The sequence below is a fragment of the Gopherus evgoodei genome, chromosome 17, assembly GCF_007399415.2.
Source record: "Gopherus evgoodei ecotype Sinaloan lineage chromosome 17, rGopEvg1_v1.p, whole genome shotgun sequence".
Taxonomy (NCBI): Eukaryota; Metazoa; Chordata; order Testudines; family Testudinidae; genus Gopherus; species Gopherus evgoodei.
Genome location: NC_044338.1, coordinates 2,755,693 through 2,771,231, shown reverse-complemented (window position 1 = coordinate 2,771,231; position 15,539 = coordinate 2,755,693). Strand labels below are relative to the sequence as shown.

Below are 15,539 nucleotides of genomic sequence, written 5' to 3'. Positions count from 1 at the left end.
ACTCATTTATTTTAAATTGATAAAAACAGGACTGTGTATCAAATATGGAAAACTTACATATATTTTAGCAAATTTTGCGCTAGTAAACACTGAGACAGACTGCAGGAATGTTTCTGAAGTTTGTGAGGCAACTTACAAACAAATTGTGAATAGGATGCTTAGTATGTTTTTCATTTTAAATGTCTTACAGACAGCATTGTTATTAGCAAATTAATTCACTTTCATAGTTATATTGCTCTAAACCTCAAGCTGACAGCAGTTTGTTTTGTTTTGACAAATGTGTCTTGATTTAAAATGTGACTTTTAACATAATTTTCCCCAGGCCTCAGTTTTTGAGGTTTTAGAGCACAAAATATTGTCATAACAGTAATGACTGATTATCTGAGACAGCTGCCAAAATATGAATTTTTAAGCAACACTGTGAAACCGTAATGCCAATATAGAGCAATTTTTTAAAGGATTTAAATTGACTGGATTGCTGAGATTTTAACAGGAACGTAGAGGAAGAACCAGAGTACATGTTTAGGTAAGTCATGTACTAGCAGTACTGTACTGTACATGTCCTAATGCTCTACTTGAAATGTCACGGAAGTCATCATCCAGAAATTAAACTGCATCATCAAGGAAAAGAAATACAAAAAGTACATGTTGTTCTTCCATATCCCAATCAATTAATGACAAAGCAGGAATTATTTAAACTCTACAAAGTTTAGATTTCTAGAAGATCATTTCACTTCCTAATTATGCTCCATGCCAATTATGAACTCAATTTTTATGAATGCTTAACAAAAATAAGCTGTCAAGGAACCTTTGAGAGGTTTGGCCCAGATCCTGCAAACATGTCCTTAACTTTACTCTCACAAGTAGCACCACTAAATTAAATCAGACTATTCACGTAAATAAACTTAACTGTGTGGGTAAGGATTTGTAGGATTGGGACCTTTGTTTGTAAAATTTTAAAAACAATAATTCATTCTTGTGTTTAATCCAATCTGTTTATAAAGACATCTTGACCAGTGCACTTACTTCATTCTGTTCCTGAGACTTACAATAACATTTCATCTTTTATTTTGTCCACATGTATAATATGTTCAACTTGCTCACCCAGCCACCAAAGAAATCTATGGAATATTTCCCTTTATACACAGGAATAGAAGAACATGTCAGACAGAGCTACAAACATAGGGACATAGTGTAATTTTACCTGTGTTTTTCAGAGTATAGACTCATAACTCACAAGTGACAAACCTGCGATAAATTATGCTCCTTTTCAAACTATACAGAGTAACTTCAAATGAGTATGGCATAACCAGACAACTCTCAGATGTACAACTCTGTTTCTTACCTATTGTGTTAAGATAAATGAGAATCTGCATACACAACAGTGCTAATTTTGCACTGTTTTCATTAAGATCCGGATAGGACTTCAAATGAAGTTGGATAAGGCTATTACAGCACTGATTTGTATTTCAAAAATACCTAAAACAAAACACACACCCCTTAAAACAGTGTAGAATTCTGTGAACTTTAAACTGCATCATGTTCTTCAGAAATACCCCAGAGTATACACTAATGATTCTAAACGTGTAGAGTTATTTTAAATATAGACATAAACTGAAGAAATGAGCCGTTAAAGGTCTTTTGAGATTCTGGATGTAACAGTTCCAGAATAGCAAAAATCTATTTCAAAGAACCATTTGCCTACAGAGAAGTTAAGTACCTTGCTGAAGATCACACAAATCTGTAGCAGAATCAAGGAAAGAACTCGGAGCTCCCCAGGCCCAGATCTTTGCTTTCACCACTAGATCATGCTACTCAAAAAGGCATTTTTGGAACTGAAACGCATATGGAGTTTGGACTTCTTTTGTTATTAGCATGTATCTGCCCATAAAATGTTCCCAATCAGTATTCAGCTCAAAGTAATCCTCCATTTAACGTACTAAAAAGCAGCAAAATGAAATGTACATTTCAATGGTACTCTGGAGAAAATTATTGATAACTAACCTCCTCATCAGAGTCATCTGCAAAGACTGAATGTTTCTTCAACATCAGAGTTTTCTGCAATGCTTTCTTGGGCAAAATAAGCCCATATCTGGAGAAAAAGGTTAGAAATCACCCTTTTTTTACTATTGACAATAATACAGTAATATATGTATTATATTGCAGGACAAAAAAAAACCACCACCCAATTTTAAAAACAGAAAATAGCATACTAGCAAAATCAGCATCAGTGACACTGTTATTGGGCATAATTTAGGACATTATTTGGTACAATGTAGCCAACCTTGTCAGCCATTCATACACTTCTCCTACAGCAGTCTTTAAGCTTTTTTCCATATCACCCATTCTGCAGTCAATGCCCTTCCAGAACTGGTCCACAGAGCCAGTACCCTCTCACTTAAATCCCTCCTGAAGGCCTATTTCTACCACAAGAAGAAACTAGCTAGGGGTCTTTATTCTGCAAATGATTAACATGGGCATAATCTCATATACACACACACCTCAAAAAATAATTTCTACCAATAATCAAAATTCACAGATAAGCAAGAAAAATGATGCCTGTGAATGTATTAGTTTAATTATATTTACTTTGTATACTTTGATGTGATATTAATAATTTGTGTTTTAATGGTTATAAAGTTTTAACTATTTGAATCTCAACATCTGTCATTAAATAATTATTGTCTGCCTCCTATTATCTAAGGTCCCATAATTTTATGCAACTATGAAAATTTAAATTGATAAAAATAGAAAAATAGTTAAAAATAAAATTGCGATTAACCGATGAAATTATAAAAAAATAAAAATCAAATTGTGCCAAGCCTACAAATAAGCATTTGTCTTTCTTAAGAGATTATTTCCGCTCTTTTGGGAAGGGTTTGTTAGCACAGAATGCTGCTACATGTTTCCTCACCAACACAGTATACTGTGAGCACATCAAACCTGTAGCTGCTCCCTACAGAGGGTTCCTGTAGAACAGTGGTCCTTAACCAAGGGTATAGGTACCCTGAGCGTACACAGCAGTCTTTCAGGAAGTACATCAACTCATCTAGATATTTGCCTAATTTTACAACACGTGACATAAAAAAACACTAGCAAAGTCAGCACAAACTAAAATATCATACAATGACTTGTTTATACTGCTCTATATACTATATGCTGAACTGTAAATACAATATTTATATTCCAATTGTTTTATTTTATAATTATATGGTAAAAATGAGAAAGTCAGTCATTTTTCAGTAACAGAGTGCTGAGACACTTTTGTATTTTTATGTCTGATTTTGTTAAGCAAGTAGTTTTTACGTGAGGTGAAACTTGGTGGTACGCAGGAGAAATCAAACTCCTGAAAGGGGTACAGTAGTCTGGAAAGGTTGAGAGCCACTGCTATAGAATATCAAATCAAGTTCAAGGTCTCAGTACTATTCTCAAGGAATGCAAAGACCTGAGCCCAGGCCATCTGAAAGATCACCTATTATTATTTATTACTTGTACTGCAGAAGTACACCAGGACCTAAGATCCAGAGTGAAGTCTGCAGTCGATAACCCCGCTCCCCTGCACAAATGAACTCTATGGTGTAAGAAACAGAGCTTTCTCAGGGTGCTGGTCCTGGACTGTGGAACAAACTCCCACAGGAACAAAGGACAATCCCAAACCTCACCACCTTCCACTCCAAATTAAGGCACACCTCTTTGACTGGCCCTCCTGTATATACACACAGAACTGGTACATTAAACAAAGTAAAAACCCACCAATACAAAACACTCCATTGTGCACACAATTCCCGCCCCCCAGCAGAATGAGAGAGAAGGAAGTGCATGTGACAGATGTTAGTCATACCACTTAAGGCACTATGGAAGGTGCTCTGACACTAGTGGCAGGTCTACACTATAGTCAAGATCTACGGATCCACTGGCAATTTAGTGGGTCTAGTAAAGATCTGCCAAATCAACTGCAGATCGCTCCCAGTCAACCCCCGTACTGTACTCTTCCCAGCCTCCCCCCTACCCAAAAACAGGAAGAGTAAAGTAAGTTGAGGGGAGATTTTTCTCCCATCTATCCCCCACGGTAACGCAACCTAAGGTATGTCAACTCCAGCTACTTGAATAACGTAGCTGGAGTTGAGTAGCATAGGTCGACTTACCACGGTAATGTAGACATAGCTTAAGGTGATGAGTGCAATAGAGGTAGGTAGGTAGACAGGCTATTTGCCTTGAGTGATGTAGGTTGATCTAATTTTTAAATGTAGACCAGGCCTAAGAGCTCCTGGGGCAGGGAACATGTCTTCTTTCCTGTCTGGAAAGGCTTTGTGAGTTGTACAGGAAGTAAACAATAATAAATTTGACCAGATTAGATTTGGGAAAAACAAACTTTTACCCAATGATATATTTCTATTAATTTGGTGCAAGAAGCTTCCAGGCTAAACAGCTGCTTTTAACACAAACATTCCCTTGCAAGGTTTGCCTTCTTCAAAGTTGCCCTGAGACCCTAGAGCCCAAATTGAATTAAACAAAACAAAGTGATTTTGTTGATTTCCAATTCCGTTGCCCAAGCTAAGGGAAAGACAGAAAATAATTGAACATCTGGATGGGGAAAAGGGAAACTGAGCATTAAACCTCCTTTGAGTTTAATCATCCCACTTGGGGGTTACTGACATGTGGACAGAAACTGGCTACAACAAAATTGTGAAGTTTTTAAAGCAATTTGTAAGCCTTTTGTTTATCACACAGCCCCAGGTGCAGATTGTTTCCGAGCATGCCACAATCCTCCACACTGTTTTGCAGGGGCCCACATGAGTAACCCTATTGCCCGAAGGTGATGTTTTCAAGAGCTGCCCCACATCCTCATTCACCCTCACCATCCCACCTCGTGCCCCCAACAGCATCACCCTATCTCCTTCCCCAACAGGACCCCAGACACCCCACCAATCCCAGGCCCTGGTGACTCCCTCTATGTCCCCCTGGGGCCCTATCCTCTCAGCCTACCTCACAGGATTCTATTGCCCCAAGGCCACTCCCCCACACTGTCATTCCCCCAATACCACCATCCCCCCCAATTGGCCCTCATGTCCCCTCATCTCAACCCCATTCCCTATGTCCTCATGGGCCTCTCCCCCAACCTCCCCCCCACTACCACCCCGTGGCATCACTCCCCCAGCCCCACAGCCTCTATGCCCCCATGGGCCTCTCCCCCAACCTCCCTCCCACTACCACCCCATGGCATCACCCCCCCAGCCCCATAGCCTCTATGCCCCCATGGGCCTCTCCCCCAACCTCCCCCCCACTACCACCCCGTGGCATCACTCCCCCAGCCCCACAGCCTCCAATGCCCCCATGGGCCTCTCCCCCAACCTCCCCCCCACTACCACCCCGTGGCATCACCCCCACAGCCCCTATGCCCCCATGGGCCTCTCCCTCACCCTCCCCCTAACTGCCGTCCCCCATGGCATCACCCCCCCCAGCCCCATAGCCTCTATGCCCCCATGAGCCTCTCCCTCACCCTCCCCCATACTGCCGTCCCCCATGGCATCACCCCCCCAGCCCCACAGCCTCCCATGCCCCCATGGGCCTCTCCCCCAACCACCACCCCGTGGCATCACCCCCACAGCCCCTATGCCCCCATGGGCCTCTCCCCCAACCTCCCTCCCACTACCACCCCGTGGCATCACTCCCCCAGCCCCACAGCCTCCCATGCCCCCGTGGGCCTCTCCCTCACCCTCCCCCATACTGCCGTCCCCCATGGCATCACCCCCCCAGCACCATAGCCTCCCATGCCCCCCACTGCCCTCCCCGTGCGCTTCTTTCGCCCCCCAACACTGCCCTCCCCCACACCGTCACCCCCAGGCGCTTCCCCCCGTCCCCAGAGCCTCCCACGAGCCGTCACGCGCCCGGCGCAGCTCACTGCTTGCTCGGAGCCGCCATCTTAGGGTCGGGCGCGCTGCGCTGCTGCATCCGGGCACCGCCGCCTCCCGCGCGGCACTGACAGGCGGGCGCCGGTTTCTCCTCACGCGAGGCCTCGCGCGGCGGGGCCGGGGCCGGCCGCGGGGGCGGGGGCCGCGCGCGGTCAGCCTGGCAAGCAGGTGTGAAGCGCGTGTAGGGGGGAGTCTCCCGCGCGCGAGGTGTGAGGCGGCGAAGCTCAGACTAGCGGCTCACGGGGGTCCCTTCTGTGTGACACGGGGGGGGGCATTTTACCCTCCCGAGGGACCGTCTGCAGGGTCTCAGACGCCGCCAGCCGAGCCAGAGGCGGGGAGTTCGCAGTCGGTGGCGTTTTGCCTGCCCGAGCGGCGGGACTTGGCGTTAGGAGCCCAGAACCGGGCCTGGAAACAGTCTGAACAGGGCAGTAAAATGCGGTGAGATGTTGCTGCATCCAGAGGCCAGACACAGATGGGTTCTTTGTGGAGGAGAACTGACCCTTTGACAATGTAAGAATCATGCTAGGAGGCTCTCTCCAAGTGCTGTTTAGCCTAGGACAGTGTGGGTTCATACAAGCACTGGTACTCTGCTTTTCTTCTCTGATCAGCTCGACCTTAATGAAGCTCCTTCGGCTGCTGCCTGCCTCACAATCAGCTGTGCACACGCTAACCTGCAATGGACCTTTGGCTCCTCCAAATTGTCATCAAGCTCCAATGCAGTGCAAGGTTCAGATGGGTGACAGCCGTACAGGCAAGTGTAGCTGAGATCTTAGTTTGGTTCAGTCAAATGAACAGGTGGAGACACTGACCTAGACAAAGCCCTGGTGTGTTACCTGACTTACTGAAGCAGACCATGGAATATATAAGCATCCTACCTTTTTTGTTCCATTCATAAAGCTTAGTAAGTAATTTGTATTCACAATGGGTTGTTTGTGAGCATCTTCTGAAGGGACAAGTGCTTGTGGCTATCAGTATAATATCTGCAAAGATATTGTTCCTAGAAATACCACTGCAAGTGACCTGAAAAGCCTTTCCCCCAACAAAAATATGAAACCCACTTGCCAGTTAGAAGCAGCTATCAGATAATCACCATCATTTTATATGGGGAGGTTAAAAGCAACCTGCAATCTCAAATTAGAAAGTATTTGGTAGACATCACACTTTGTCAACTAAATAAAGAAAAATAAGTTTAATTTCCCAACATTTTATTAAAAAACTGATTCTGCCAAAAGATACTTTATTGCAAAGATGGAATCTTGCAACAGAGCAGTAAAGTTTGCTGTAAACAAGCTTTAACCCAATAAGAAAACTCCTGTCACATTAAAACTAGAGGGATTTTCCAGAATAAATGTACTGCCCATTGGGAGTAGCTGAAAGCATGCTCTTCAACAATCCTTTCCAGGCTTAAAGTGAGTTTGAAAATGTCATTTTAGGAAAATGAATCTTTGCTAAATACACAATTCATACAGGGTTTTTATGTTATTTATGAATCATGTAATGTGGTAGACATACAAGTTATATTACTCCTCTTGTTTAATCCTCTTCTCTTGTCAGAATTAAATGAAAACCAGAGAGTATTCTCTTGAGTTTAGAATGATCCACCTATGCTATCAGAATTGTTCCTTTTAACATTTCTAAATAAATTACTTAGATATTCCTAATGCTTTTCTACACCTGTTAAGCAATTTATGTTTATTAGCTATAAATAGCAAACGTAAAGCCAAACATTTCAAAGTAACATTAAATAATAGAATCACTAGGGTTAGAGGACAGCAAAACTTCTGTTAACTTATATGCAGTCAGGCTGGGTCTTGGAGTCAGAGATGCTAAAGGCGCATCTTGTGTATGCTGTAGTTCCTCTGTAAGTTCTATTAGTGTTAGACAGGTAAGTGCCCAGTTGTACAGGTATTCAGCTGGAACTGAGTTATGCTTCCACACCTCTTCTCTAGGTATACCTAAAACAAACAAACCCATAACACAGAAGTCCATTTCAAAATTAGGGCCAGTGCTCTAGCATGACCCACTAGCATAGATCCCTGTATCCATGTGGAGTCAAAAAGCTAGTGGAATATTGCACAAGCTCAGGGGCCCCATACTAGCAGACTCTGATGCAGAATCATGACCTTGAGCTTCTCACTTACTGAAGAAATCCGAAGTGAGCATCTCAAGAGTCAAACTGCAGTAGGAAGTTCCTACTTTAAGACTTGAACTACAACCATACTTTCTAGCTGGATGATAATTAGTAACCATCATCCACTGCTATTGATTGCCCAACATAGCTTTTCTGCAACAGAAACATACTAATATTCCATGGCTGTTTATAAAGTAGTAATTTGCCTTTTCAAACCATTGAATTTGCTTTACAAATGCTATAAATTTTTTAAAATGAGACAAGCAGCATTCATGATAGATATCAAGTATCAGAGGGGTAGCCGTGTTAGTCTGGATCTGTAAAAGCAGCAAAGAATCCTGTGGCACCTTATAGACTAACAGACGTTTTGGAGCATGAGCTTTCGTGGGTGAATACCCACTTCCTCAGATAGGTATGTTAGAATGCTGACACCTGCTGGGAGCAAACAAACCCTCTGGCGTTATTGTCTGACTATTCTGTGCAGTGTAGTTGTAGCCTTGTCCATCCCAGGATATTAGCGAGAGAAGGGGATGAGGGAATATCTTTTATTGGACCAACTTCTGCTGGTGAAAGAGACAAGCTTTTTAGTCACAAAGAGCTCTTTGTCTCTCTCACCAACAGATGTTGGTCCAATAAAAGATACCTCACCCACCTTGTTTGACTATTAGACAGCAAAGTTCATACTTGTGCTGTTAGATGTGTTTGCATGTCTTTCAGTTTGGATGGTTGGAATGAATCAGTCCTGTACATATGCTGGAAAATTCAGGTCTGGGTTCATTAGGACAAATGAACTGAGTTTCACTGGGGCTGAACTTGGCCCATTGAGTTTTAAAAGGTCCTTTTAACATGTCCATGGTTGAACCAAAGAAACAAATACACTTGTGTGTTGTGCGCGCATCCAACTGTGCATTGACCCAAAGATAAGGTAATGACATAGGCATGGCAGAGGCAGGTAGAAAGACCTGTTGAAGAGTAAATACAAATATTTGATATTATATATTAAATTCCTTTGATAGTTGTTCTTAGAGGAGTTGTAGGAAGGTGACTTATTCTCTCTGGCTCAACTCTAAGATCATAAATGAGCTATAAAAGCTACCATCATGTTTAGATGTGATAGCCAACAAGGTTCTAGCCTGATTTCTCTGAGCAGTGTTTATTTTTTTCTGAGAACCATGCTACCCAAGCCATGCTATAGCCTAGTTAGTCTTTCTAGCACAATTTTGTCCTCAGACATGTTTGCTGCCTTTTAAGCCTGTCTGCTACATCCTTAGTGATTCAAGCTGGGATAAGCTGGGCAAGAGCCTTTCCTTCCCAGTGCTGTTTAGTTCTTGTGGAATTGTTAGTATGCATACACTCTTTCAACCCAATGCCTTGATTCTTCCTAATTATATTGCCTGAGATAGCAGGGGACTGGACTTGATGACCCCAGAGGTCCCTTCCTGTTCTATGTCCTATAGTCCTGTGCTTTTATTTCTGTTCGTGGTCACTTTGGCGAGTTATACAAATCTTTGCTGCATGTAAGTCGGGGGTAGTCAATAGGTGGACTGCAGACCAAATCCGGACCGCCAAATGCTTTTGAACAGACCCCAAAATCTTTTTATTTACTTATTATTATCATGTTGTTATTATTTTCTCTGGAGTCTGGCCTTTGACTATACCTTGATCAAGAAATTTGGACCTTGACAAAAAATGATGACTACCCTGACATAAGCTGTGAGGGAGATCAGATGTGCCCTTGCTGTTCATCAGGTTGCTTTAGAATGCAGACATTGGTCTAATTTTTTCCTGACTTGTTTTAGTTCATCCTGCTCTAAAACAGATTAACTGGTTGTACTGATTTTAAATAAGGGTATGGCAGTTCCTCTAGAATGTCTGTATGAATCGATAAAGAAATCAGTTAGATGCTTTCAGAAAGTCTCTTCCATGGTAGCTTGATTTTATTTTTTATGGACTAGTTGTATGTTTTATAGATTCTGCTTTAATAAAAAATGTAATTAAACATGACAGCTGTTATTCTGTAATCTAGTTTGTTGTAATGGGTGGTTTCAACTTCATAAATCAATTATGTATAAATCAAATCCATCTTTTACTGTTTACTTGTATTGTGATAGGATTTGTGCAAGGTGCTGTGCTAGACTTTAATACTAGACATTTTACATTAAAATGCTAGTAAAGATGAGAAAAGCAAAGTGCTTTTTCCATGTTCAGATTCTGAGGTTGAAGTTTAGTTGCTCTTTTCAGCTATTTTGATATGTACCAATTAAAGGTCACTAGTAGGTACACAGCATTAAAGGGACCTGAAATAATTCTGATGTGTATACCACTGAGAAGTTGTATTTTGCTGCTTTCTGTTGCTTTACTGGTACATAGTGTAGGCAGTTAAGTGCAGGGCTGCCCAGGGGGGCAAGTGGGGCAATTTGCCCCAGGCCCCACAGGGGCCCCCACAATAATATAGTATTCTATAGTATTGCAACTTTTTTTATGGAAGGGGCCCCCAAAATTGCTTTGCCCCAGGCCCCCTGAATCTTCTGGGCAGCCCTGGTTAAGTGCTTCATATTATATTACAGTACAGGTGTGTGGAGCGTGTGAGGAAAACACAGGAACGTGTATTTGTGTGAATGTTGTAATACATTTTAAAATTGATACATATGACAGTCAGTGGTATTTGCCATTAGACCACTGAATTGTCTACTCAGTTCCTAAATCCTAATTGGTTTGAGTTCCAGAATAGGTTACATGCCAGGTAACTGTTCCTTTGTAGAATAGCGGCAACTTGTCTTTTACAAATGCAGATCTACATTCTCTCCATCTACACCAAGCTAGAATTGTGGGGAAAGAGGAGCTACGTGGGGCTGCTCTTGTTGCGCCAATAAATTAGTTTAATATCAGAAGGGAAGGAGCCAGGCCTGGTTAAATGTTTACTGTTCATGCTTCAGCTATATCTATAAAAAGGTACATGTCAAAGTAGTATCAGTAAATAAACCAAGTTTAATTAGTGAGTGCCAACTGCTCATCTGATTTTAACAGACCCTCCATCTAGCATCAGCTCAACAAAGGACAGTTTGTTCTTTAAACAAATGAAAGAGTATGGGGGGTGGGTTAATATAAAAATATGCTGTTGCAAAAATCTAAACACAAGTCAATAGGAAACCTGCGTGTTTCTGTTATAGATGTTCAGAATTATAACAGCCTCTTCCATTTCCTACCACCTTGGAAAGCTCATCCTCATGAGGAGGGAAAGAGAAAGACGGACTGAGGCCCAGATCCTTACTTGCAACCAAGAAGCCCTTGGTGTGTCTGTGGGCTGTTGTTTACAAAGATGCTGATTAGCCATTTTGTGCTCTCCCAATCCTGAGACTGTTCTGACCTGGGTCAGTTCCCTGGTACAAGTCAGAGCAGCTTGAACTGTATAGAAAAAGTGTTTACTCGTCAAAGTAACTTTTGTTGTCCAACATGTCGTGATGGAACCCATTTCAAAGCTGATTGGCTGCCATCTCTTAGAGCTGTGAGTTTTGATATCATACTTAGCAGGGCTGTCTTTCTTATTGATCAAAAAAGATTCTATAAATGTTTAGAATGCTTTGTCTGTAGTTTAATTAGTTGGGATACCAAAAATTCAGCGAAGAGTTCATTGAGACAATACTTAGCTGTAGCATGTGACCCTAGAATTAGTTTTTGATATATACCTTTGATACAGTTAGCCAGCAGCCCCGTCTGAACCTGCACATATGTGGCAGTTGGGTCAAAGCAGCAAATCTTCTGAATCAAATCATCATCAAGCTTCTGCAATGGAGAGAATAGAATCACAGGGTGGTCAGGAAAAACAGTAAAAGGTTACGAAGTTACTAAAGGTAGCCAAGCCAAACTGGTGGGACGTTTTGGGAACACTGATGGGGATGGAGAGGCAGAAGGGAGTGGAGGTATGATGGCAGGAGACTGGGAAGACTGAAAAATTGAAGAGTGGGAGGGCAGGAGAGTGAGCGTAAGAGGAGCAAAGGGATGAGGGGACCTATAATTCTTCCAATGGTTCTTAACATGATAAAATTTCCTTCCAATGTAACAGTAAATTGACTTTAATGCTACATCTGTTTATTCAGCTGTATTCTCTATTTATAGTGTCTATTTATAGAGAGAGATATACATTAGATTTGTATTTTACAAGGACACCTTTGCTATATATAACACCTCTCTAAAACCCTGTAGAAACAGAAATCATCATTCCCAGTTCTGCTGTCCAGGCTTGTAATTCACCTTCTTGAATTATGTTTACTATGGAACTTTATTAATATTGAAACAAACAAACAAACCTAAATTGCCTGTTGGTTATGACAGGGAACTGGAATGAAACAGAGGGATGAGAAAGAGCCAGGAGGAGAAGAGGGCTGTGACAGGGAGTAGATAGGAGGGCAGAAGGCATACTGAAATCAGGCATAGATATATCTTACAGATTCATAGAGTTTAAGGCCGGAAGGGACTCTGTTCATTTTTCCATTCTCCACTCTTAATGAAATCTGGCCTGTTAACCCCTTAGGCCCACTGCCCCCCCACTGCACATATCTCCAGGAGCATATTTCTTTCTCGTGTCACCCTTGGCAAGTCCCATTGTGTCTTTTTGGGTTGTTTGCCTAGATAGAGAGTGGCTCAAGAACTCAATTTCTCACCAGTACACAATGACTCCAGTTCTCAATCTTCTCTGAACCTATCCACTCTGGGTAGAAAAGAAGCAGCACAGCCTTTAGTATGTTATGCACTATGGCTGGTGGCTCTGCATAGCTCTTTATGTCGGCAAAGGACTCAGGATCGAGTTTCTGGATACACTCACGGAAGTCCTGCAGCATGAGCCGATGGAAGAGAATCTGCGCGCGCCTCAAATCTACAACGTGCTCTGCAACTGGAATCACAAGCCAACCTTTCAAAGAGAGACTCAGAAACTCCTGCTACTGAAGATGTAAGGTTTTGAATGCAGGGGTCTGCCCTCCTTATGATTAACTTTCCCTTCCCATTCTAATACAGATAGTATTCACAAATGGTCTGTTTACGAACAGCCCAGGGAGTCTATCAGTGTTTTCAAAATGTATATGGATCGGGGAAGGGAGGCAAAGCTCATGATCTGGATTCCATTCCAAGCAACCCTGAAGAACACACAGGCCCAGATCCTCAAAGATAGTTAGATCCACCTAACTCAACTGGAATAAATATCTGTGAGGAGCTGGGCTAGAGCCTCTGAAACAATCTTCCTCCCTTGCTGTTTTCCCCAGTCTGCTGAGATTTGCGGTTCACTTAAACTTGGTTTAAATGACCGAAGTACATTTTTATTTGTATTTTTGTACTTGTCCGAGTGTTGTCTTGCTTGTAATTTTACTGAGATTCCTAATATCAGCCAAAGAAACCATACTGGCCCTGCACCCCCAGTACCTAGGACATAGATTGGGTCTGTTTCACCTGAAGACTCCTTCAGTATCTCAGAGCAGGCTGCCTGGGCCATCTTCAGCATTATCTGGAGGTCTTTTTGCTCATGAGGTGGTAACCCCTGGTAATGTGCAGGACTGAGATCAAACACCCCAAAGGCCCGTCCTGTTGGCTCACGGAGTGGAACTGCAATGTGAGGCTCTCCATAGGCAAAGGTGCAAATGACCTCGGAACTGTCTGTGCACTTGAAGAGGTAATCTCTGAAATGATAGCAAAGTGAGGACAAGATCATGAATGCTACAACCCCAGCCTTTTTGGCAAATGCTGTAGCATTTGCAGTGAAGGAGCATACATACCTTGCTGTTGGGAAGGAATTTTTATATTACTGAAACAGCTGCCTACATGCAGGCAGATTCAGACATCATTCCAGCCATATTGGAAGGAGAAAAATAGCACTTTGGAGCATGACCCTGCTCATCCTAGTCTAGCATTGAAAATTGTAAGGGTTTAATAAACACTTAAGTTAGTGTTGTGTTATTGCAGCAAACACAGGCTACGTCTTCACTACCCGCCGTATCGGCGAGTAACAATCGATTCCTCGGGGATCGATATATCGCATCTCATCTAGACGTGATATATCAATCCCCGAACGCGCTTATATCGATTCCGGAACTCCACCAACCCCAACGGAGTTGCGGAGTCGACATGGGGAGCCGCGGACATCGATCCCGCACCATGAGGACGGTGAGTAATTCGATCTTAGATACTTCGACTTCAGCTACGTTATACGCGTAGCTGAAGTTGCGTATCTGAGATCGATTTTCCCCCGTAGTGTAGACCAGCCCACAGTGTCCAGTTCATAGTGATGTTGACATTTGCTCTGTGGAGTTTCACAAAAAGTAAAAACATCTGCTGAAATAGCAAATAACTTCTTGACTAAGTTCAGCAGCAAGGGAAGATGTATTTAATAGCTAAGCCTGTGAGGACCTTGGCAGTTGAAGGCAATAACTACATAGTAGGATGTTTCAGAGGAAATGAGGATAACAGAACCAGGAAAAAAAATACATTAATTTTAAAGAACAGAATGCTCAAGACATGGGGGCCTTGCCATGAAAACAGTCACTACCAGACACAGTGCTTTCTTGAAGTATATGGAACTACTCATGTGAGTAAGCATTATGCTTGGTGTTGAATGTTTACAGGATCTAGCCCAAAGAAAAGATTCCTAGCCCTGGATAGTTTATTACCACACACAACCAGATACCATGGGAGAGAGCATGTGGTAGAGAGATAGACACCACTCCCACAGACTGTATACAAAGTGTATGCATATTCTGCCAGCGGTGGGCTGGACATTACAACTGGACTTAACCTATCAGCCTAATCTTCTATCCAGCAGCCAGCCTCCTGCAGGTGACAGTAGCCAAGACAAGAATGCAGCAGCAAGTCTAGTCATTGAGCTTTTCTTAGTTCACCTCTCCTGAGGGCTTGGCTACACTGGAGAGTTGCAGCGCTGGTGGTGGGTTTACAGCACTGCAACTTAGTAACTGTCCACACCTGCAAGGCACATCCAGCGCTGCAACTCCCTGGCTGCGGCGCTGGCTGTACACCTGGTCTTCTTGGGGTGTAACGATTGCAGCGCTGGTGATGCAGCGCTGCTCATCAAGTGTGGCCACCAAAGGTGCTGTTATTGGCCTCCAGGGTATTAGGAGGTATCCCAGAATGCCTGCTCACAACAAACCGGAAAAGTGGTTGAACTCTGAGCTCCCCCGAGCTGCTTATCTAAAAAACAAACACAGCTCCTTTTGCTGAGTGAGCAGAGGCAGGCAGGGGAATTGCTTTGGAAGGTTCACAGCTGTTTGCTTGAAGAGAGAAGTCACACCGCAGAGGGGGAATGGGGAGTCCGTGTTGAGCAGCTGCTTATGTGGTCTGAAGGCTATTTAGGAGTGCATAATTTGCATTTAGTGAATAAGAGAGGGGTGGGGGAAGGGCTCGAAACTTTTAAATTGATTGCAGGTTGGTGATGTGTATGTTCCAGTCCTTAGAACTTGCAAGGCAGGGAGCTGACAGATCCAAAAATCCATTCT

General features: G+C 42.9%; 2 protein-coding genes across 2 annotated transcripts in view; both read right to left on the bottom strand.

Moving 5' to 3' along the window:
* Positions 1–6,007, bottom strand: part of NSRP1 (nuclear speckle splicing regulatory protein 1) — a 38,001-nt gene extending 31,994 nt beyond the window's left edge. The window contains 2 exon segments of the mRNA XM_030536307.1: positions 2,005–2,092; positions 5,903–6,007. Of these exon segments, the coding sequence (XP_030392167.1) occupies positions 2,005–2,092; positions 5,903–5,952 (138 nt within the window). The 5' untranslated portion in view covers positions 5,953–6,007.
* Positions 6,008–6,065: 58 nt separating this feature from the next.
* EFCAB5 (EF-hand calcium binding domain 5) overlaps positions 6,066–15,539 on the bottom strand; it is a 44,856-nt gene continuing 35,382 nt past the window's right edge. Inside the window, exons 15-18 of the mRNA XM_030537069.1 lie at positions 13,459–13,712; positions 12,705–12,934; positions 11,730–11,826; positions 6,066–7,867 (exon numbers count right to left, since the gene is read on the bottom strand). Of these exons, the coding sequence (XP_030392929.1) occupies positions 7,653–7,867; positions 11,730–11,826; positions 12,705–12,934; positions 13,459–13,712 (796 nt within the window). The 3' untranslated portion in view covers positions 6,066–7,652. The remainder of the gene's footprint in view (positions 7,868–11,729; positions 11,827–12,704; positions 12,935–13,458; positions 13,713–15,539) is intronic.